Consider the following 23,631-nt stretch of genomic DNA (forward strand, 5'->3'; position numbering starts at 1 on the left):
CAACCGGGAGAGTTTTGGGGAAAGCACAATCTTTTCAGCATGTGCAAAACAACATTTCCCCTAATCTCATTCTCAGAAACAGATGAAGCTAAAAACGAGACAAAAATAAAATCCAGCCTAAGGCAAATACCTGACATGGAAAATTTCAGCACAAATAGTTCAAATTTGACTAAGCAAGTGAAAAGAGACTTTTATAACAGGAAGAGTTGGGACAGCGTAACTACGGGGGCTGCTACCAGCTCTACTTGTAACTAGAGTTACCCAAACTTGATCTGTCTGAGGCTTTGCTGGCTGACCCTGAAAATGATTATAAAATGAAGCAAATCATTTTGCCTGCCCTCATCTTTCATGAAGATCTATGACTTGCAAGCACCACAGATCCTACTCTGCAATGCTCCATCCTCATCCAAATGGACGCTGCTCAGACCAAACGAAGACTCACATGCCGAGACTTTCCATTCCAGCGCACAACGCTAAGTTCATACCACAAGGCATAAGGGCCCGGGGACTGGAAGATTTCCTATGAAAAAGTCATTCTTTAATTGTCTATTACCGTGGTCCTTGTCCCTTCTTCTGAAGCAGCTGGTACTGGCCACTTTCAGTATAGACATGGACTTAATGGACTCTTGATTTGATGTGGTCTGGCTATTTCTGTATTTATTAAAGGTGAGGTCAGCTACTGGGTGCAATACACAAACCCACTCACTGCACTGGCTTATTGATACAAATCACTGAATTGCACCTGGGCTTGTTACCTGCAAAGTCTTTAACATTGACATCAGCGCCCTCGATGATGAGTTCCTTGATGCGCCGGGCATCTCCTCGGATGGCAGCTCTGTGCAGCCGAGTCTCGCCACGCTCATTTCTCTTGTTTACTTTATCTTTGGTTTTGGAGGCAGAGTTAGGAGTTCCCTTCTGACACACTGCAGACTGAGAGGGATGCTTTGGTGTTGTATCTACTGCATGGAGAAGAGAAATATAGTGAAGAATTGCAATTCCAAGGAAAATCAGAGCCCTCAGAGGGAGCTGTTGCAATAGTTTTAATCCACCAGCCTCACTGAAGCACTCTGCTAGGCATTCAGAGGTAACCCATCCTCTGAACCAGACATGGAGACAGAGGAAAGCACAGACTGGAGAAGGGCCTAGCAACCCTTGTACAGATCATAGGCAACCCATGATTTCGGAGAGGGCAAAGTGTCTCTTCATACCCAAAAGTCTCAGTTCCGAAGGAAGTGACAAAGTAGCTTTCCCCATGGACATGTGAGGGGCTTACGGCCTTGGGAGGATAATGCACATATAGTTCTTGGGAGAAGACCTGAATATTCTGAAATGCACTATCAACTCAGAGCGACATGAAACTACATTCATGTTAAGAATCATAACAACAAAATAAGATGCCTAGATAAACCACTCTTCTGTATATAAGACCTAGGAGGATACCCAGACAGATCCTACAAGCACATACAGAACCCAAAGCAGACCACATTAGCAACGGACACTACAGAATAAGAATACAGTAATTTAATGTTAAAGATATTTACTACGGTACACCTATAATTACTCTACACCATGTTTAGCGGAGTCCAGTTCTTTTACATAAGGATAATTTAAGAATCCCAAAGATACTCATGTTCCCTCTTTTACTCTCAAACATCTCATTAGTCAACATACTAACCTAGCAGAAAACTTGGAGCTCTGACTTATGTTAATGCTCCGAACGACTAAATTAATTCTGAGATCTTTAGTGCTAATTAAACAGCATCTAATGCCCTCTGCACCTATCTATCCAATATTATGTACCATTTCAGAATGCAATAGAGGGACAGTTGTCTGAGCTAGGGTAGGGAGTAATAGCCTGCACAAAGTGATACTATGTGAAGATGGAACAAGTATTTGCATCCCTTACATTTATTTCCAAATTCTCATATTGTGGTTTTGAAGCAGAAGAATTCTGCTACCAACATTTCCTGGGTGCCAAGTAGGCACCCCTGGTACACACGCTCAACCTTGTCTATTTTGTGATTGCGGTATTGGTTACAAATAAGCAGAAGCATATTGAGCCCTGTTAAATATGAGCTCTGACTCATCCACCCACACCTCCAAGTAGAAACATGCTCAGCTCTCACCTGGGCTATTTGCAGATTCTTCTGCTGTCATCTGCATAAGAAGGGCGACCTGCTGGCGCTCAGAGAGTGGGTAACCAGCCCTGATTCCTGAAAGCCCCATTCCAAACAGCAAGCCAGGCTTCCTCGTGGCAGGCTCCTTTTTAATCCTCTTCCGTTCTGGACCCTGCTTTTCTGTGATGCAATCAGAGACAGAAAGGGAAGGGGAAGGTTTCATGCTGCAGGCATTTCCACAACTGAATAACACATTCATTTCTCAGACAAGTACTAATAATAGCTTTCCCCATTCGTGTCCATTGTTTTCTTCATATGGCTGATGTAAATGTAGCGTAACAACCATAATTTTACATTGAGGCGGGTAAGCCGGATAATTGCGTCCAATAATTCAGGTCAGTGTCTTAGAGTATGATGAAGCCACTGGTGGGGAAAAAAATCCTTCTTTAGAAGCCCCAGCACTCGCCAGCAGCAATGCTCTTGGACAGACACCCTCATTCAGAGCCATTCAAAGCCCTGGCACTGAAGCACACACCTAGATACAGTGCAGTAGAGCAGAGTGGGGGATACCTTACCTTGGCATTGCCTGATTGGGTCACTTTGCTGGTAGTTTGGCCCTTTCCTAATGGCATTTTTAATACTGAGACTCTTTTCCCCGCCCTCCACACAGCAGTGCAGGGGGGAAGAGCGTAAACGCACACGGCGCCCCTCTGTCAGTACTGTACCTTCCATCTTGCTTCTAGGAACCTCCATTTCATGCCATGGTGCTTTGAGGAGCGAATCAGCCTTACACCACCACAGCATGGACTGAACTGGAGGTATCTAAAAGCAGCAACAGAAAGTGCGAACGAGATGCATTGTAAAAGCTCTGAAATGTCGCCATCTCATCCCCTTCAGCTCCGGCAGGGCCTGCGCTCCTCATCGGAACCATTACAAAATAGCGTGTCGCTCCCCAGCTGAGACTGTGTGTGTGTCAAACACTGCATGCTGGGCGCCCTCCTTCCACACTGTCAGTCTGCCCAAGCGACTTCCTGTTTACAGCTTTTTCCTACATCACCTCAGGCCCGTTCTTGTGCTGCTTGTTCAGCGGCTCCCTTCCCATACCTACCTCCGTGAAGCCAACACGCGGGGAGCAAACAGTTTTCCACTCCCAGCAGCTAACTGGTTTCACGGCAGAAAATGCCTGCTGGGAGGAATGAGCGTGCTGCCCAGAGCCAGTGCCTGTGACCTACAGTGTCTGCACAGCCAGTGGTGCAAAGACAATATTCGATCCAGGCCTCCCTCCACATCACCCAAAGCTGCTCTCGCCAGCAAGCATCACATCCTAAGTGAGCCAGGGAGAATGAAGTCCTGCAAAGGCTCATGGGATTTCTTTCACCATCACTCCTTTCAGCTTCTTGTTAGCAGTTTTCTGATTTTTCCTTAGCAAGCACTGATCTACACACACACACAGAATTAACACTTACGCCTGTTCATTTCCCTGTCCCGTACTGACACTCCCTGTTAGCATCATGAACAGCACAGGTCTGACAGCATGCTCTCTGCTGAGTGTCATGCAACGGAGTCCCTCAGATGGAGAGATGGGATTTGAGTTTATGATCTCAATGTGACAGTTTAAGAAAAAAAAATTAGGTTTATCTGGCTGAGCTACCCCAGCTGATTATATTGGATTTCTGTCAAAAAAAAAAAAAAAAGCAATAGAAAGACACACCAATTCCAAATATTAAAATAAACAACAAAACAAGCAAGCAAACAAACAGATGGGGGGGAGATGAGGGACTGTTCGCATTGCTCTATAAACAATTCAAACATTAGCATACTTCAGTGCTTTTCAACTGATTGTAAGAAGTGCTGTGCATGTATAATCCAAGCCAAACTACTAATGACCAATAAAGGCAGTTATAGAAAAAGCAGCTAAATCCTATCAAATATCTGGCAGATGCAGATGAACGGTTCCCACAGCTGTGGCCTTACAAACTGTTCTCAGATTTTATGATGAATTCACGCTAGTCAGATTCTGCTTCAGAAATCTGAGCATTGAAGAAGTGCTTAGTTGCAATGTAGTCTTGAAATAAAAATGTAAAGCCCCTGATGAATTGCCCACACCTTTGCTGGTTAAATAGAAGCTGCACTGCTTAGCTGATCGTGGACAATTCTCAACCAAGCAACATGTTTTTCCATTTTGGTATACAGGATAAAGCTGGGGTGGGGAAATCTTTTTAACAAGGAAATACCCTTCTTAATCCTTGCAGTTGGTTCACCAGCGATACCCCTGGAGTCAGTGTCAGCCAGCAGGGAATAAACTTCCAGACACTTGCAGCAACTGTAGTGGAATGGAAGTGGGGGCAGGCGTGGTTTTTGAGACAGCGAGGCTGGAAGGTTCCTGTTCCCCAAGGCTAGGTACAGCCCATGTAGCTACCTCAGCACCTTTATTCAAATGTAATGTTTTAAAATACTTTGAGGCTCCCCTTGTATTGTACTTTAATAAGAGATTTTCCTCTCACCCAACATGAGGGAAGTTACTCAATTGTGCAGTAACAGACTCTTTGAGATGTCTTCCATTGTGGGTGCTCCACTCCAGGTGATGGCCTATCCCTGCACCTTTGCTCAGAGAGTTTTGCAGCAGTGCCCATGCGTCGCGCATGCGGAGGGCCTGCCTTCCCTGCCACTGACGCTTCAACTAGTGTGCATGACCAGGACACCTCAGTTCCTTTGTTTGCACAGAGTCTGCTTCAAACTCCGAAGCAGCAGGGAGCAGGGTAGTTAGCAGAGCATCACAGGGACACATCTCGAAGAACCTCACTAAATACACCAGAGGTGTAAGCTTCTCTTCTTCCAGTGCAGTCCCTGTGGTTCTCCATTCTGGGGGGCTGTTGAGCAGTGCCCTCCTAAGATAGTAGCAGCTTCAGAGCTGTTAACAGTACAGCTCAGCCAAGCTGAATATATACTTAGGGACCTTGTATGATTGCATAATGTTTGGCAAAGGCAGGCTTTGCATATGTCTACAAGGGAGACATGGTTTAGGAATGCTACTGATGCCAATATGGATCTAGTAAGGTGCCCCTTGATCTCCAGTAGAGGCTGTGTGTCTTTTACCTGACAGTATAGCTGAATGCACCCAGCTATCCATTTAGAGTGTGTGGGGATATGGACGTACCCTTAGAGCAGTCTAGAACGGATATAAAGGATTCAGGTTAAAATCTAAACGGGTTGGTTCTGTCCAAGTAAAAAGCAAGTGATCTTCTAATGCTGAGGGTGGGCATCCGCCCTTAGAACCAGAGGCAGCAAGAGGTGGCTGTGTCCCCTAACAGCCTGGGCTTGGCCCCGCCCCAACTCTGCTCCCAGGAGTGCTGTGAGTTCCCACTCCTTCATGCTCCAGGGGGGTAGGCCTGGGCGCCCTGCCACTGGCAGTTGGGGAAACTAGGGACGGTGTCCTGCCTTGTGTGCTGGTTTGGGGTGTTTCAGTGGCACCACCCATCTAAGGCAGTAGTTAGTGGGGATGCACCTGCCCCACGAGCTGGGGCATCTGTGTGTGGTCAGGAATGCTACGGTGGTACTGCTCGCCCTGCAGTCCGAGCCAGCCCTATGCTCTGGGGGTCAGATGTGCTGTGGGAGAGGCTCAAAGCAAGTGAGATGGAAAATATTTCTGTATTTTTTTCCTTCCTCATCTTCCCCATCTGCACCCCCTCCCCCCAGTTTCAGCCATATTAAGTGCCCCTTACACCACCAGGAGAAAAAATGTGATTTGTGTGATAGCATGTCCCTTTAAATAAAACAAGTTGCCATTTAGCACCTGAACCAAACAGACACGTCTTTGATGGGTTCAAACATAACCCAATGCTCCTCCTTCACACTGCACTGAGCGATATGAATCAACTGGAAACAAACATTTATCTTAACTTTGCTATCCTGCCTGGTATAACACCCATCAATAATCACTGAGAGTCAAAAAATTTTAATGAATAAACTGGGGTTCTCATCAAACGAATATAAAGCATTTGTGGAGACTGTAGGAATGGCACCCTGTCTTGCTTTCACACATTTTACAAGATCAGATTTAGATACAAAATCATCTGTTTCAGTTCTCCACTTTCTAACCAGACTATGTTCAGATACTGGCTAACTACTGACTCCTCTCTGTGTAGCTCAACAACTACATCCAGGCCCACTCGAACACAGAGGAGACAGCTGCATCGCTAACACGGTGTGTTCCAGCGTACTTCTGGGGACGATGGTGGTGATCTAAGAATAACCTATGTTACATAACGTGATTCACTTTACTGCATCCCCAGACAGATTAGATTGTTTATCTGGAGTGCAGGGAGGGGCTCTGGATATAGAAAACGGTTAAAAAAGGCTTTTTAATTATAAATTATTACTAAAATGGCCTTGCTAATGCTGGGCATGCATTTTCCAGGTGCAAAGTCTGCTACGAGAAGGGACATGTGGGGGAGGAGGAGAAGAGAGAACAGGCCCACAGGCACTGGTGCAAAGGAATAACAAGAATTAGACGGCAAACAGTAAGTAGGAGATAACGTGGCACATTTCACATCAGCCTGAAAACAGCTGCAAACAAATCAAAGCAGCCACAGATTCTGACCATCAAGCCACACTAAAGGACTGAAATCCACTGTTAAGACCATCGTCTCCTTTTCGTACATCCCACTCGGCCAACCATTGTAACACACTTGCTCTTTAAGAGCTTCACAGAAGAGAATGGTGTACCCTGCATTGCAACTAGCAGGTGGATGCTGTGTGTAGTTGAGTGCTTCTCACTAGTAAGCACAATTCTCTTCTCAGTAGTAATGGTGAAAGCAGAGACCATGCTGACGGGAAGGAGAAGAGTTGGAAAGGACCCCCAAACTCCTTTTTGGAAGTATTCAGCTTAAACAGTAAGACGAGCTGCAGGAGTTGAGTGGTAAAATGTCGGTTGAATGACTAGCTCTATCACTTTCTTATGGAACCAAGTACCTAGATATGGACTGAAGATGCAAAGCAAACAAGATCCACTCTCATTATGAACCACCACTCCCTTCTATAAACAGATGATTTAGGAGTTCCTAGGAAATTCAAGCTGTGATGACACAGTGAGCTGATGTTGAGGAAGTAAGAGCTGGGAGCTGGACAAGCTGGCATGGCCCCTATATTATCAGAAGCTTAGGGAAATGCACATCTGGCTTCTAGTTATTAAAGGGCCATTATGAAGCTAGATTATGGGACATGCTTTAAAGTTTCAATAGAAGCTAGAGAGTTCTGTATGTCTGCAGTTTCTGTTCCTAGACGTGTGTGTGATGGCTGTGTTATAAACAAAGTTGTTTTGTGTCACATATGAGCACCTAACCCAGTTGTAGAGAGACTGCTAATGCTATTCTTTCAGAAAAGGTTTTAAGGGCTTTGATTGTTTTAAGTGTACAGTGCTGTTCTGAACACCCTAGAAACTGAAACTGACCATTCAATACTCTCAGAATAGGAGAAATATCATGAACAGCAGTACAAGCTTCTTCTGGGCCAACATCCCTCTACCTTGATTAAGAGGGAGGAACTTCAAGGAGCTGAGGTCCCTTTAGCCCTGCAGAGTCTGCTGAATGAACCAATGGCATGAACTCATATAGCACTCTTGGTAAGACAGACACCTGAAACCAACCACTCATTTCACACAAACTGCTCAGCCAAGGCACCAACACCTTCATGACGTGCTTGGTTTCTGCTGGCCCGGGGAACAAGAGACCAAGGCTTGGAACTGAGCCAGCCCCTCTGAGTATGACCTCAGGGTTACCTATCTGGCCGAAATTACAGTTTTTAAATGTAAAGTTAATATTGCACCAAATATGACATAAAAGGTCAAAGCGATTTTGGATTGCATTCACTGAATTTCCTAGTGACTCCAGCTGCTGAGAGACAGGCTAAGCTGGACTCCTCTCACTCCATCATTTTAAGTTTAAGAAAAGTTCCTGATCAAGATTCAGTCTCTGCTCACAATGCATTATCTTTTCATTCAGCTTGGACTGCAACGTGCCAGGGCTTGTACAAACACACACTGCCTAGCTTCACAGCAGCTAAGATGTCTCTCTGTAGCCTAGAAACACAGGACCCTGCCATGTTGGAGCTGATCATCAGCCTTCTTGCTTGTGTTTGGGCCACTCATAAAGCCTCAGTGAAAGGCATAAATGCTCTGTAAATCTCATTTAATTTTTCTCGAATCCTGCCATTATGCCGTAAAACACTTGGGTTAGTAGGCCTCATGTCACTATAGTGTGTGACTGCGGATACCACTTCTGTTGTTATGGTGTTGCCAGCTCCTGCTCCCCCTTTTACCTGTTGTAAGCTACTAACTTCCATTACAGCCTGCAGTAACTCAAAGTCTCTCCTTATATCAGTTTTAAGTTTGTTGCCTATTTATTTAATTGTCTCTTGGTCCTTGGACTATGGCAAAGGTTACACAGGAGACTGCCTGGGGCACTGGGCCTCTCTGCAAGTCAGGGGCATATGCCTCTGACTTATCTTCCCATTTGCTTTTTCAAAATAAACAGTCCCAATCTTTTACGCTCTGAGTATGGGGAGCCTCATTCTGATGTCTCTGTTCATGTATCAGAGGGAACGGGGACAGAGAGGGAGGAGGCATTTTGGCCATGACTGTGCAATGAGAAAATGTCTGAAGTGACCCAAAAAATAGCTCCTCGCTGCTTCCTTGAGACGTGACCACCAGTTCAGAACCCCACATGCGTGAAGAATGTGCATTGTGCAAGAACACTTGTATTAGTTTCCCATCACGTTGTCCAGTTACCTAACTCTGTCAAGTCCTTAGCCTTCATTTAGCCGAATAGTTCAGGGAGGTTAGAGCGTTGGACTTACAAACCCAGGGTTGAGAGTTCAAGGGTCTGGTGTAGGTTAGATTTAAAAAAAATCTGTCAGGGATGGTGCTAAGTCCTGCTAGGAGGGCAGGGGACTGGACTTAATGACCTCTCAAGGTCCCTTCCAGTTCTATGAGATATGCATGCAGCCGAACAGCCTCTTTTTCTGTTCACCCTCTCTTCTGAGTCACTGCTGAATATTGCTTCTAGTACTCACCACTAGGGTGCAATATTAACAACCTTTACTGGGGATTTTCTTCTGCTCTTCCACATACAAGGCAAGACCTAGCCTTTTGGCATGAACGAGGGGTGGCTGTGCAGCTTCTTCCAATTGTACTTCTAAAACATCTCTCTAAACCAGCCACAAAAGCAGCTTTTCCCCCCAAGTGTTGGAACATCTGTATTTTGTTGATTATTCCACCACCATCGACTGCATGCATCCGCATTTCCTGACAACAGCTTTATACTTTAAAAAGGTCTCTGGCCTTATAATAAACCCTGCATTTTGTGTATAAACTTAGGAAATGTATGGAATGAAGGAGAATTTCACTTTAACCAGACTGAAATCACATTTAATTCACCCTGACAGTAGTGACAAAGCTTATGATCAGACCAGATCATTGAAAAGAGGATAGTTTCTCCAGGGCTTAAAATAAACCTAAACCAATAAAATGATTAGGCCTACACAGCGCCAGGAGCTCAGGGTACTATTCTTCCTGGGGTGAACACATTAGCATTCCCACTGCCTCTCTCAATGGATAGGTATTTTCATGCAAGCTCTTGGCGTCCCCAATGAGCAGCATCCACTGCAGCATGACCAACAATCTATCACCAGGGCACGTGGCTCAAAGAGGCACTGCAGCAGGCAAGCCCTTTCCATGACTTGCAGGAGCTGCACTTTGTCCTTCATTGGCCTCCACAGCTGTAATTCAAATGCAAACGCAACAAACTGCGTTGCACCTGCAAATATCAGTGCTGTAAGAAATCAGGGTTTGTCTGCTCAGCACGCTCTGTTGTGAAAGGAAAGCCACGTCTACATCCCTTCATGCCACGCCAGGGTCCATCTTTGTTGCACAAACATAATAGAGGTCAGTGATGGGGTCATGTTGAATGCCATCTCCACCAAAAGCTCTGTGCCACAGCTATAAAATACAACCAAAGCAATGCAGAAAGGTGGTAGGTCTTCAAGGCCTGGTTTGTCGGCGTGTGTGCAGGAGTTTATAATTAGAACAGGAATGCTTTCATTAATATTACTCGGCTGCTTCAGGGCTGTCAGAATGAGCCCACAATTTGCAAAAATACCCACAAAGTTGGACGAAAATGCTGAATTCTTACTAACTGCTATGGCTGAAATTTCCTCCTCCACAGAACACAACATTAAAAGCATGCGATCGACAAGGATAAAAATAACTAGCAGGGACTGCTGCGCACTTGCTTTCACTTGCTGCAGTAAGACGGATGGGTTTGATGTAGGTAACTGCACTATTTGCGGATGCTGTGCTTGCATCCTTCACAGGAAAGAAATTGCCTGGTGATTAAGGCACAAGTCTGGGAGCTGAGACAACCCACGTGTGTCACCAGATCTGTCACTCATTTGCTGCATGACCATGGTAAAGTCACTTCCCTACTCTAAGCCTCAGTTTCCTCAACCACCAAAAGAGGATCTCTCTTATCCCAGTACATTAAAGGTCTGTAGTGCCACAAACACCTCCAGGTAAGGGAAGGTGGCAGAGCAATGCACAGTATTATGACCCATGCTGCTGCAGCACAGAGGCTCATCTGAGCTTTTAAACCATTTGAGAGGAAGTATGGGAAACAGGCCACAGGTTGCCTTTCCTGTGCTGAATGCATGAGAAGAGTGGGGCTTTTGCTAAGGTTCATGTCATTCAGGTTTGAGAGCTGTGAGCTGGATCCCACACACAAGCAGAGCTGCAACTGAACACATGGGGCAAGTGGTTTTATTACAAAGTGGTCAAACTTACCGATCCTCTGAGTCATATGTGATATAACATTCAGAAGCTGGAGAGCCAGGTACACCTCAAACATAGAGATACACAGCTCGTAGAACTGGAAGAGACCTTGAGAGGTTGTCAAGTCTAGTCCCCCGCACTCACAGCAGAACCCATCACCATCCCTGACTTTTTTTTTCTCTTTAAAATCTAACCTGTCCCCGGCCCTTGAAAGGCCCCCCCTCAAGGGCTGAACTCACAACCCTTTGTTTGCAAGGCCAATGCTCTAACCACTGAGTTATCCTGCCTCCCAGCCTCCCCTTCTCACCAGGCAGAAGCCTCTAGCTTCACCAACCCCACTACAGTGGAAAACCCTGAGAGGCTCTCTAACCCCAGTCTTGCAGGCGGAGAATGGGGGGAGCACGCAGGGTTACGTGAGCTGTACTTTGGCCAACACTGTTACATTAGGTATGATCAGGGTTAGGTTTTGCAGCACAAACATTTGTGCCCTCTCTACAATACAATGTTCACCGTCACTACCATTGTAGAACATGCTTACACATTTTCCCAGTGTAGGTAAAACAGCAGTTTACAGTCTGGCTGCTGAACCCCACTAAAGCAAACATGCCATGGGGCAAGGAATACAGCTCAGGGGACTTCAAAGGCTCATCTCCCAAAGACATCTAGACTAACTTGGAATGAGATCACAAACGTGGCTGTCAGACGAAAGCACTGTTCAGAAATGCAGTTTTACAAGATACAGATTTTTAATGAGCTGCCTGGATTGCTTTTCTGAAATGCAAATTATTATGAATTTAAAACACACTGAAATTTAGTGGAAATGCAAAACTAATCCTCACAGTGCTCAAGCACACTAACTTCAACTAACAAGCAATGTGAAAGTGCCAACATAAAAACATTATACATCTGAGTAAGTGAGCTGCAGCTCTCAAAAGCTTATGCCCTAATAAATTTGTGAGTCATTAAGATGCCACAGGACTCCCTTGTCTTGGCTGAAAGGGACATGAATCTACCTCTCTGAAACAGCTTGGGCATTTACATTCTTGACAACCAGAAGTTACTTCTACTGAAAATGATGCATAACACACACACACACACACACTTCTTCAGACATTTCTACTGTGTGCAGTCAAAGGGTTAAGCCTGTTTTCTGCTCCCCAGAAGAGTTCTGGCAAACTGAACTGAGTGCAGAAGCAAGACCCCTAGGTGGCCTGAAACCAAATATGTAAACAGGAAGGACAGAAGTGGATGAGGGGAAAGCCAATTGGAAAGGATACAGGATGTATTGCTACCCTCTTGCAGTTTGGTTTCAAATTCGGAACCTAAGCAAGAAACTTGAACTTAAATAAAGCACCAAAGCTTTGCACTGGCCTCCTTGCCTCAGATCAACCCAGACGCAACAAGGTTGCAACTGTGGTTTTTATTTAACTGCTGCAGATACAGAGAATCTTGATTCAAAGTTTGCACAATTTCACTCTATGGTAGTTTCTGCCCTTAGTGAAATCGTCTCAGCAAATCTTTACAGCAACGTTCAGTGTCTGAAGAGCAAGACTTTCATTTGGCACCTACTGCAGTAAAGGAAGAAGACTGTGTTACACCAGTGTGCCTTAGCACAGGCGTGTTCAGAAAGCATGTCACTTTAGATGTGACTGCACCAACGCCACCCATCCTCTTTCACAACCCAGGCATGTTGTGGTTTGTTCTCCAGATGTGAAGGAAGTCCAAGCTGATGCTGTGATGGCACTGACACAGTGGCCCCTCTAATTTCTTCCACCCATGAGCACAATAAATGCTATGTGCACCAAAGCATGTGCTGATGGGCACCACCAATAGAAACACAGGCTGCCCATGCTGGGTAGCTGTGGATGCTCTGCTAATCAGCTGGGTGGCACCTCAGTCTCTCCTGGTAGCCGCCCAAGAGCTCAGCTTTCAAGGAATACTTCTGACAATCCTACCGCTTATCACTGTGCAAAATCTAATCTACAGGGGAGTGAAGAGCCAACATCAAGAGAGAGAAAAATGTTGCTGATGAAAACTGGTACCATTCTAATGGCGAAGCATAGTTAGCCAAACTCCGCCTTCCGTTCGCCTACATTTGGAGACACTCACTTGCTCTAACTTTCTGTTAATCTAGAGAACAAAACCTCAGTCCTCTCTTACTATTTTCTTTAGTTCAAGGATTCTGTTCTCCTGGTACAGATACGTAACTCATGCTGACATTAATGGGAGCTTGACACAAACAGAAAATTCAGAGCGTGAAGACAGCTATGCCTGCAAAATATAGCTAGGGAACTACTTTTAATTTCCACAGCAAAACTAACAATATGAATCTGGAAGCTCTAAGTGAAAGACGACAGCATGAGTACACTTCTAGGAGGACAAAGTTGGCCCATTTGCCCCCACGTGGTTCTTCTGCCCAGGTCATTTTCCAGGTCCTACAACACACGTGCATACGCTGCATTAATTTACCATACAAATCCTTTCCTGTAGGTGGCTATCCAGAGGTCCCACAGCATGTGCCGCTTCATGTAGAGGTATTCAAGATTCAGCTGTTGGTTTAGCTCTGCATGCAAGCTTAAGAGACTGAGTTCAAGCCCAGGCCTTAGCCAAGGTGGGAGGGAGAAAGGAGGAGCAGGAGACAGACTAAAGGTGAAAAACCTGGTACAGATATTCTGAGTGCATTCTGAAGCTTTACAATTTGTGGCTAAGGAAGCTCCAACCCAGAAATGCTCTGGTCTCTAGAAACACATCGCTCTGTACCACACAAGCATCTGTTTTAACTGCTTAGACCTGACAACACAAGTTCAAAAGGTGGGATCCTCATGAAAAATTCCATTGCCCAACAAGCAGAGTACAGAACGAACTTTTCACCACTGCAAGTAACTGATTGTTGGCTTTGTTAACAGCATATTCCCCAAACATGCAGTCAAACAAAAACCCAATAAGAATAAATTAGAATGGTGCAGACAGCACTGGAGACCATATTAGGCCCTAGAGAGAAAGCACAAGTCTCTGCTTTTCTTGTCCACAGCACAGCACGCACGAAATGACTCATTTTTACCACTGAGGATGAAGCACATAAAATGTTTTAGTGCTTTGGTGAATGTCAGTTCAAATAAGAGAGGAAGGAAAGGTTTTACATTAAGGCAACCAGTGAACAGAAGGAGGGGCAGCAGCACACAGATGAACCCACACCTCTGTGGCCAGGCCAGTGTCAGAATCTAAGGACAATGTGCACACGGCAAGACATAAGGCAACTAAGAGATTTCAGACTGGGGAGGACACCAGCAGGGTGCAGCAGGTTAAGTATCCTGGCAGCTCAAAAGGGGAAACAGCACAAATACAGCCGGACAGACCAGGGGCAGCACACGGAGAGTGGGCTGGAAGCCAGAAGAATGTCTGGTTACAATGAGCGAAAAAACTAACAGTAAGGAACGAAGGACAAGCACAGCAAGAACAGGCGTGGGACCAAAAGCCCAGAATGAGAAAGTCACATTACCTGGGTGTACCAGGAAGAGGCTGATATTTATTGCAGAGAATTTTATGCATAAGCTGCATAGCCAATGGTGAAAATGGATTACAGGATACAGACAATGGAGATGGATGCCTGGCTTATCAGCCTAATAAGCTCATGCCCAGAAGGAAAAGTAGAAGAAAAGGGGAGGTGAAATGTACAAGTGTGTTCCAACAGAATGGCAGAAGGGGTCAACTCCTCTCTCCCTCTTAAAAGTAACAGCAGAGATATGATTACTCAATCTAAAAAAAGAGAGAGGCCATCAAGGGAAACTCATTCCCACACAAGCTATAGTGAAAGGTGTCCCAGACTTGAAGTGGGCTGTGGGCAAGGGCAGTACAGTTAAATAACTGCTCAGAGTACTATATTAACCCCAATGCATTAAAAAAACGAATGAGTTTCTAGATCAAAAGCCTGACCTGCAAACCTTTATGCTTCCCATCAGGCCCATGGATGTCAACAGATCTACAGGGTCAGGTCCCAACATTTTAGTAAGCTTTAAAAGGAATAACTCACGGCTAAGAGGATCTGATATCCCCTATACAAGACGCATGCAAAAATTCAGGATAATAGGCAGAACTGGATTAAGCAAGAGAGACACCCTTCAGCCAGAAGTGTTAAATGGCTTCTTGGCAAAAGCAGCCATTTGCTTTTGGTCCCTCAAGTGAGTGGCTCGTGCAAAAATACAGCCCTTGATGTTAAACAGTAATACATCAAAGCTACCCACAATCTAGCCTCCAGACTTCTTGTTTGTTGTGAAGACCAGAGAGGAGCACTAAATGGGGCAGGAAGCACGGGGCAGAAGTGCAACACCGCAGCCCACGCTTCTCCCTTCCTGGAAAGCTGGAGTCAAGACAGCCTGTGAAATCCACAGACTAGAGCTCTTAGATCAAGGAGGGAGCCATCACTGTTAAGGCTTTTGGTTCACCGAAGCTCACAGCACCCTCTCACCAGCTACAGGTATTTAAATAGGCCTTTAAAGGTGGCGTTTGCCAGTTTAACTACACTGCGCTACCACTGTGGGGCCCAGCTAGAAAGGAGGAAGCTCTGACATTCACCCTCTCACGGTTGCTAGGTGAGGACAGTTTCCGGACTACGTGAGTGAAGAAAGGGCCTATGCAGCACAACTCCTCAGAATCCCCCAGTTGCATGTCTGAAGCCAGCACACAAGTAACCATTTCATACACAGATGCGTCTGAGTGAGCCAGCAATTTGCTTCTCACGGATTCCCTTGCCAGCTTAGCCACTTGTGACTAACATGGCTGTTCCCACGGGAGGCATTTCTAAACAGCAGCAGCCAGTTAGGCAACCCAACAGCGCACATGTTCCAGGAGAAGGGAAAAGTGGATGGTTTGAATCATCTGATTCATCTAGCATCTCCAACCCAGTAATTAGCCTCACACAATGTGCTTAAGGAGTAGTAGGAATGAGGCTGGAAAACAGTAGCACTTTTTAAAGCTCTGAGGGCAACGCCTGCTGACTCTACTCACGCTAGTCCCATGCCCTACAGCAAGACACTGCACGTGGGCAAAGCTCACTGCGTTTGGCTCTCTTTGCTCAGACAGGCCTTCAAAAGCTAAAAGACCTGGGTGTTTAACCTTATAGACGAACAGATATTTTGGAGCATAAGCTTTCGCAAAGACCCACTGCATCATCTTTGCCCACGAAAGCGCATGCTCCAAAATATCTGTTCGTCTATAAGGTGCCACAAGACTTCTTATTGTTCTCAAAGCTAACAGGGCTCCCTCTCTGATACTGGATGTTTAACTTCACTTTGAGTTCTTTGCAACCACAGGCAAAGCAGCACTGACTCCAGAGCCCCCAACCACCTCAGGGAAGTGGCCCTGTAATCTAGAGCAGCTCTGTATTGCTTTAAGCAGAGGAAATGATATACAGACAAGGGAGTCAACACGGGCTCTTTAGAGAGAAGGTTGTTTCCTAACAAACATGCTGAAGAAGATCTACATTATAGCTAGGAGCATGGCCCCCAGCTGTGGGAACCTCACTCCTTTGTAAGCAGAGGCATGTTTCTGAGGAAGCAAAAAGTGGTCCTGAGAATGAGCACAGGGTGTTCACACCCCCCTCAAAAATTCACTGGGAGGAAAATGGCTGAGCTGTGCTGCAAGAGTCAGATAAGCAGGGTGGGGAAGCCTTGCAGCCCACATGCCCCCCAATCCCTAGAGCTGGGCATCAGGCAACCTCTCCACAGGTAACCGAGAAGTGGCTGACCATCAGCAGAGGACTTTATCTGTCTCCCCTTACTGAGGCGATGTTCTCCCATGGCAGTAGGGAAGCGCAGCACAGGAGAGGGCCACACCACTTGAGCCAAGGCTGTGACGCAAGTTGACTACGATCGCTGGGCAGAAGGAGGAGAGGTAGGGAAGAGAATGCAGCATCAGCCCCAAGAGCTTAAAAATCATGATTCAAGCTTCAGAATCGTCCGATTACAAAACAAAACAAAAAGATGGGATTTCAGTTGTTTGCCGGCTTTTCGTTTCTGAGCCTTCAGAGTCCTCTTGGGTCACATTTTCAAACTTCTCTCCACAACCATGAGGCCAGAAATCCCCTGACTCCAGAAGCAGAAGATGTAAGGACACTGCCAAATATCATGGGAACTGGCAACAACTAACTCACACGTTCTTTACTTTTGACAAATGGCTGATTTCTTGTTTGTTTAATGTCTGGGCGTGGCCCATCTTTAGAATGCGAGTTCTTCAAGGCAGAGGTTGTCTTGTATTTTGGTGGGAGGGCTCCAGGCACTTCTGTGATAGAATGACAGCCATCACCCTCAAACAGATACTGTCATAACAGCAATGCGGAAACTGTGTGCACAGTGATATTAGTGGCAACTCTGCTGCCACTGCAATGATTAAGTAACGCTGAGAGGTCCCATGACTGAAGCCTCATGCTGCTCAAGCATGCATCATTCATTCCCTTGCCCAACCCAAAAGGAGCTGCTGAAAACAATAACTGCTTGTGTTTGAGGCAGAGCATAGTCTGGGGTTGAAACAGAAAGGAGGTGGTTTAAATGGCACCAGCAGATACTGCTCTGTCATTAGGCACTGCTGCTAGATTGACAGGTGAAGAGGCAGGTTAATGATCAATTCTGGACTGATGGATCCAAGGGCAGCAGTTTTCAGATTACATTCTGCCTTTCGAAGATTCCCTCTGTAGCTTCCATCAAATGTGGAGACCTTCCTTTCCCTCCCATTTCAAGAAGCTGTACAGTGTTGCTCTGCACTATTAAACAGATGTCATGGATGAAACCCTTATATCCCATAATTTACCTTAAGGGTGTTCTGAGGCTTGTTATTATTTGTGGCCCATTCTGCATTCCCTGCATTACAGATGCCAAAGTAGTAAAAATCTACATTACTAAACGCATTTTTTAAAAAATGGGAACTGCTATTTTCTTCTTCACAATGAAATTTCTTAAGTGTTTTGGGGGCTTTTTAGTACACAAAGCTGCTGTTAAAATACTATTGGCAGCGTGATTTTACATTAGTTTAATCTGTTACTTTTTCAGCAGTGAAGCTGCAATACACACTATAATAAATCAAAGGGATGTATAGTAGGTGTAAGACTACACTGCATGTATACCGTACTACTCCTGTATTTTCAGCTTATACATGGCTACCAAGCTCCAGATATCTTTAACAGCAGCAGTCTATAAACAGGCTGAACAAAGTTTGCAAAGTGCACTTTGATCTGCTATTCTTGCTACTATGACTCGGTCAGCATCTCAAAGACGCATGAAAGAAACTTGCTTTTACAGATTCTGAACAAGACAGAGGAGAGTGGTGAAACTAAATGGGAGTAGGAAAAAAGTTTAGACTTGCCTGAAGCAATTGTTCTCAGACCCAACAAAACCTCAAGAACAAGAGAAAATGCTGAAGTGCCCAGGAGGTAAAACCTGAATTTTTTTTAGACTTAGTATAATCTCTACCTCACACTTGTGGATTTCAGGAATGGGGCTTATTGCTACACCAAGTAGCTCTGGATACCAAACATGACTTCAGACATTGCCAATTTTGATCAGATCTTCTATCCTGTGTTCCAACACAGGTTGCTTTAAGGGCTGGAATGAAACCAGAGCGTTCGGAAGGTTTTATTAAAATATACCCCCCAGTGATGCAGGAACTGGAAACTACAGCTGTACCCTCCAATTGCCAGAAGCCATGGCCTCAAGTGCAGCAGCCTTAAATCAAACCTGTCTTCAGTAAAACCTCATGTAACATTTTCTAATCTGAACTGTACATTTCAAAACTACTTTCAGCAGCAATTCCAATCCAGTACACGGCACTTGTAGAGACTGGTGACAAGACACCACACACTTCTTACTTGCTCTGCTACATATGCAGTATGAATACACAGGAACATGGAAAGCATACAACTCTGTAATTAAAGAGTCTGGTGCCTTTGAGTCAGCTCCATGACTCAGGTAGCAGTTTATTGCAAAACTGCACACAGGCATCAGAAAGAGTGTAAACAAGAATTTTATTTTACAAAGTCGCAATTGCTGCGCCCACCTCTCCACTCAGCTGGTATGTCCATTCTGGCGTTCAGTACATTTTCCTCCTCTTCCTCCTCTCCCTCCTATCCAGAGCTTCTCCACAACCCTCCTAGGCTTTACCCAGTTAAAGTCAGAAAATGCTTGGGAAACACCAAACCTCTGTTTTCAGCACAACAAAGAGCCTCGCCAGACTGCAAGACCTGGCATTTGCGGGTAAAAGGCTGGTTTTATTCTTTTGGATTGCTGCCTTGGCTGTAGCATGCAATATCATATATGAGCTATATTTGCATAGAAACTGAAAAATGTAGGCTCTCTAGACAACTTTTGAGACGGGAGTACACATCCAAAGTCCGCAATAAGAGCAGGGAAGATAAAAGTCTCATGCAGAGGCTGCAACACACACATTTCAGGAGTTTTAAGCTGACAGTGAAATTTGTTTGGTATTTTAAGACACCTATACACACCGGTATTATACTTGATTAACTGCATGGGACCTTAGAATGGGTATTTTTAATCTAGGAGTCATTTTGAAGCTGACAATTTAGAAAGGTTTAAAACTGGACCTACTGTACCAAAACTGTACATTTGAAAACAATGTTTGCAAGTATTATCTTCCATAAACCCTGCCAAGACTGTTTAAGTGAACAAAACCCTCTGTGTGGTATTCTAAGTGTTTGGTTATGAATCCAAGCGGAGTAAGGTCATGCTGGGGGAGTGGCGGGTGGGTTGCAAAGAAGATCAAGAATGAAACTGCTTACTTGCTCTCTTTCTGAGTACATCAGCACTCCACAGGCATTACGTGCTTCTCACCAAACTCAAGGAGCAGGCTGCAAGGAGGAAGGAAGGAGGAAGTGCATGTGATCTGCTCCACTTCACAGCACCCACTGTAATATGATTGAGGGATCAGCACAGATGTCTCCCCAGCAAATGCACTCTCTTGCTGAAGATGAGGGAAGTTGCTCTGTTGACAGCTAAAAAGGATGTTGCAATTTAATGCCCTAGTGGACAGAGAAAAAGCTGTTTGGAAATCAACTGTGGAAGAGGAAGAAGTAGCTGGAAGAGGACTGGAGAGAGGAAGACATGGACACACACAGAGGAGAGGAGAAGGTAAGTCTTTGATGAAGCGATGTCTACACGGTGCTGCTGGAAGATGCGCAGTTTGGGGAGAGTACGCTGGCAAAACCAAACCACCACCCACGAAGAGCGATAGCTTTGGTACTTGGAGAGCACCTACCCCAAAGTGCTCATCCACGCTGCTGCTTTTAGTCAATACAATGTTTCTTGGTTGGGGTGTGTTTTTCATACCTTTGACTGACTGAAGTTTTACCAATGAAATTGCAGTAACACAACGTGAGTGCCATCCCTAGAATACAAACACCTGCCGAAGTAGCTCTGGTCCTGCACAGGCACACACGAGCACACAAACACAGAGAACACCTAGCAACACCCATGCAACAATGCCTAGTAATGACTTCTAATCAGCATCCAGGCACTCAACTGTGGTTCAAAGCCACCTTCAATTTAGAAGATAAAACAGAAATCTGAACAAACAATGGCTGTTGCAAAGAGTATTCACACCTACTGCCAAACAAAATGTATACTGTTTACTTTACACAAGAAAGCTGCACTAGAAGTATTTGAGACAATACCATCATACGCTGTGGGGGGAAAACAAAAGCACCAGTCTAGAGCTCAAAAAAGTCAGTATCACTGCAAAGCCCTACAACAAGATCACCATTTTCTGTCCATTTTTAGAGGGAAAACGTCCCACCAACAGCAGGAGGACAAAAACCACCTGTCCTCTTAATTTCAATTCCCACATATTTAGGGCTGAATTCCACCTCACCAACATGAAATACAAAAGACAAAAACATCCTCAAAACCACCCACAAAAATATGCACTAAATTGCAACAAATAGGGCAGCATTATATAAAGGACCTGAGGTCAACAGTGTAACTGGTTTTGTTAACTGAGATGTTGCAATCTTACTTTGCACAACAGCTGAAATCAAAGTCAGGAGGGAAAAAACCCTTCTGCCCCCTCTCCTGTTGTCCCTCCCTTCCCCCCACTCATTATTCAGACAGATTACTTCCAAAAAACAAGCAGTCCTGTAGCACCTTAAGGACTAACAACAAATTTATTAGGTAATGAAATGGTGTGAGTAATAGCCATAACATTGTCTTTATGGTGCTACAGGACTGCTTCTTTGTGTGAGGCCACAGACCAACCTGGCTACCCCTCTGAGACTAGACTCTTCCCAGAGAGCAGCAGGGAAAACAGCTGATGGATGCTGTGTGTGCAGTGGAAGAGCCATTGTTTGAGACATTTAAGACCTGAATTTCAGTGGCTTGCTAGTCAGGCATCCAACAAGCGTGATCTGGTAAGTCTCCATCTGGCCATGTGTTTGTACAAACTGGAGTTTGGGGGCACATATGTGGAAATGCACAAGCTAAGTGGACAAAGTGGCACACACACAAATGTCACTACTCTCTACTGAAAGCCAGACCCTAACCTGCAACCAGAGTCGAAGCATGCTGTAGAGTACCCCGGGGCAGAGGTGGCAGGGGCGGGGGAGTGACAAGACCACAAGCCTCTCCTACCACTTCAGATGTATGACTGAGTGAAGAGAAAACACAGCACGCTCTTGCTAAGCATCTAATGTGCACTGCACCATCTACCTGAAACTCCCTGCCAGTGACTGAGTCACTTCCTCTCCTTGTCTCCCAGGTTGTTAGAAACTCACCCACACTTTCCCAGTACACGAAGGGTGTCGCTGAAATGAACTCAAGACTGAACTACCATTTCACAGCCCCTGCTCCACTTCCTTACTGATAGAGTGGCTTGCTGTGCCAGTTCAGCTACTCAGAGGGGACACACCTAGGCACCTGAACTGACATTTCCTAGTACCTTTTAGCAAGGACCAACTCTGGGGGAGCCATGAGGTGGTATCAGGCTGGTGACTGTAAAGGGGCTGTCAGAAGTTGTGGGAGCAGCTGAAAGACAGGGCAGGCAGGAATCTTGTGCACAGATGCTGAGACAGGCCACTACCCTCACCTACTTGTCCTCTGCTCAGATTGCAGGCCAGCTGCAAACCTGGGCAGGGTGGCAAGGTACAAGACAGCAAGAGCCACACTTTTTCACATCCCAAGAGGAGCTTGCAGCACTCCAAAAACAGCCTTATCTTGTTAACTGAGACAATCACCTCTCTGCACAATTAGAAAATAGACGCAGAGCTCCACGCTGACATTTTAAATCATTGTTAAGGCCACATGACCCTGGAAATAGCCTACAATCAGCCTATGATTCCCCTTCCCCCACATACACTGCTTGGGCGAAAACTGAAATGTAAAAAGGCAGCAGAGAAAGTTCTAAGCTCAGGCTTAACCTTCTTTCCCTCAGTAGCCTTGGCCACACTGGTCCAAGACGTCTAAACTCTTTCAGCTCGGACATAGCCTAGGGCAGCGGGTACAATCAGATGGTCAGCTAGCTAAATACTGTCCAGAGAGACCCTAAACCACTTAGCATCAAAAAGTAGTCAGGATCGCACCTTTTCAGAGCAGGAACACTATGTGTTCAAGAGTTCAGGGGCTGACCCTCTGTCTTGCAGCTTACTGTGGCCTCTATCACATATGCATTCCAAGATACGTTTACTCATTGATATGCCAAGAATGCAAAAAATGACAGCTCATAACAGGAGATGGCAATCAATTCAAGCTATACTTTAACAAGATAAACTAACTTTTCAAAACTCTCTGGAGGACAGGGAGCTCTGCAACTACAGAAACTACCATTCAATACAATGAAACCCATAGAAGTTTGACTTTTTCCCTGAGCAAATCAAATATAATTAATTAACCAAAGGACAAAACTCCCATCCAATAGGCCAGCAACCTGGCTCAGACAACCCTTGGGTATTCTACAATCAACCTTGCAAACTTTTAAATCAAGCAAAATGAGTCAATAGCTCAGAATGCAGACTATGTGACACCAATTATACCTTGGCATATCTGAGTCTGACCCTTGTACTGTACTTGGAAAAAATAAATGCAAAAGGCGGCCCTAACCACATAGACCCACCACCCCAGCTTTGTCCAATCTCCAGAGCTGTGGGATATGTAAAACGAGTCCTACAGTTCAATTACATGTGAGGGATTAGAGAAAATGCAGAACACTTCCTAGTACCTGTTAACAGTGCAAGCAGGGGCTCTGGGTAACCTGGGATTTAATAACTCTGACAATAGGGTTTAGAATACGCCACTGCTAAGGAAGTTTCCCTGCTATTCCTTTTACCCATTTCATCTTATTAATGCTACAGTGACCCTCGGACTATCTTAATCTCATCTCCGTCTCAGGTGATTTTGCCTTTCAGTCATTTCCTGACTTGCCTCACCTCATACTTCTTAGTCATCCATCTGAATTATACTGGTTTTGATTTTAAGGTTATTTTTTGTTGATTTTCTCTGGTCTCCCTTCACGGTCTGTACTGATATCGGATGCTGAAGTGACTAGAATTGTACACGGTGTTTCAAAGGCAGGCGGTACACAACGTTTCACCAGCGCTGAACAAGCATCCCCTTAATATTTTCCATCTGTGCACTGACTTTTTCCATCCATGTACGGAGTAATTTTTATGTGCACCAAGGCATGCGTGGATGTGCACCTCCA

The 23,631-nt window shown here is 45.2% G+C and overlaps 1 protein-coding gene across 3 annotated transcripts in view; it reads right to left on the reverse strand.

Moving 5' to 3' along the window:
- The window catches only part of ANKRD11 (ankyrin repeat domain containing 11), a 240,614-nt gene that overhangs the window by 20,054 nt on the left and 196,929 nt on the right, over nt 1-23,631 (reverse strand). For all 3 annotated transcript variants that reach the window (XM_075009252.1, XM_075009253.1, XM_075009251.1), the window contains exons 5-6: nt 2,127-2,297; nt 756-959 (exon numbers count right to left, since the gene is read on the reverse strand). In XM_075009252.1, the coding sequence (XP_074865353.1) occupies nt 756-959; nt 2,127-2,297 (375 nt within the window). The remainder of the gene's footprint in view (nt 1-755; nt 960-2,126; nt 2,298-23,631) is intronic.

The sequence above is a fragment of the Carettochelys insculpta genome, chromosome 14, assembly GCF_033958435.1.
Source record: "Carettochelys insculpta isolate YL-2023 chromosome 14, ASM3395843v1, whole genome shotgun sequence".
In the NCBI taxonomy this organism is placed as follows: Eukaryota; Metazoa; Chordata; order Testudines; family Carettochelyidae; genus Carettochelys; species Carettochelys insculpta.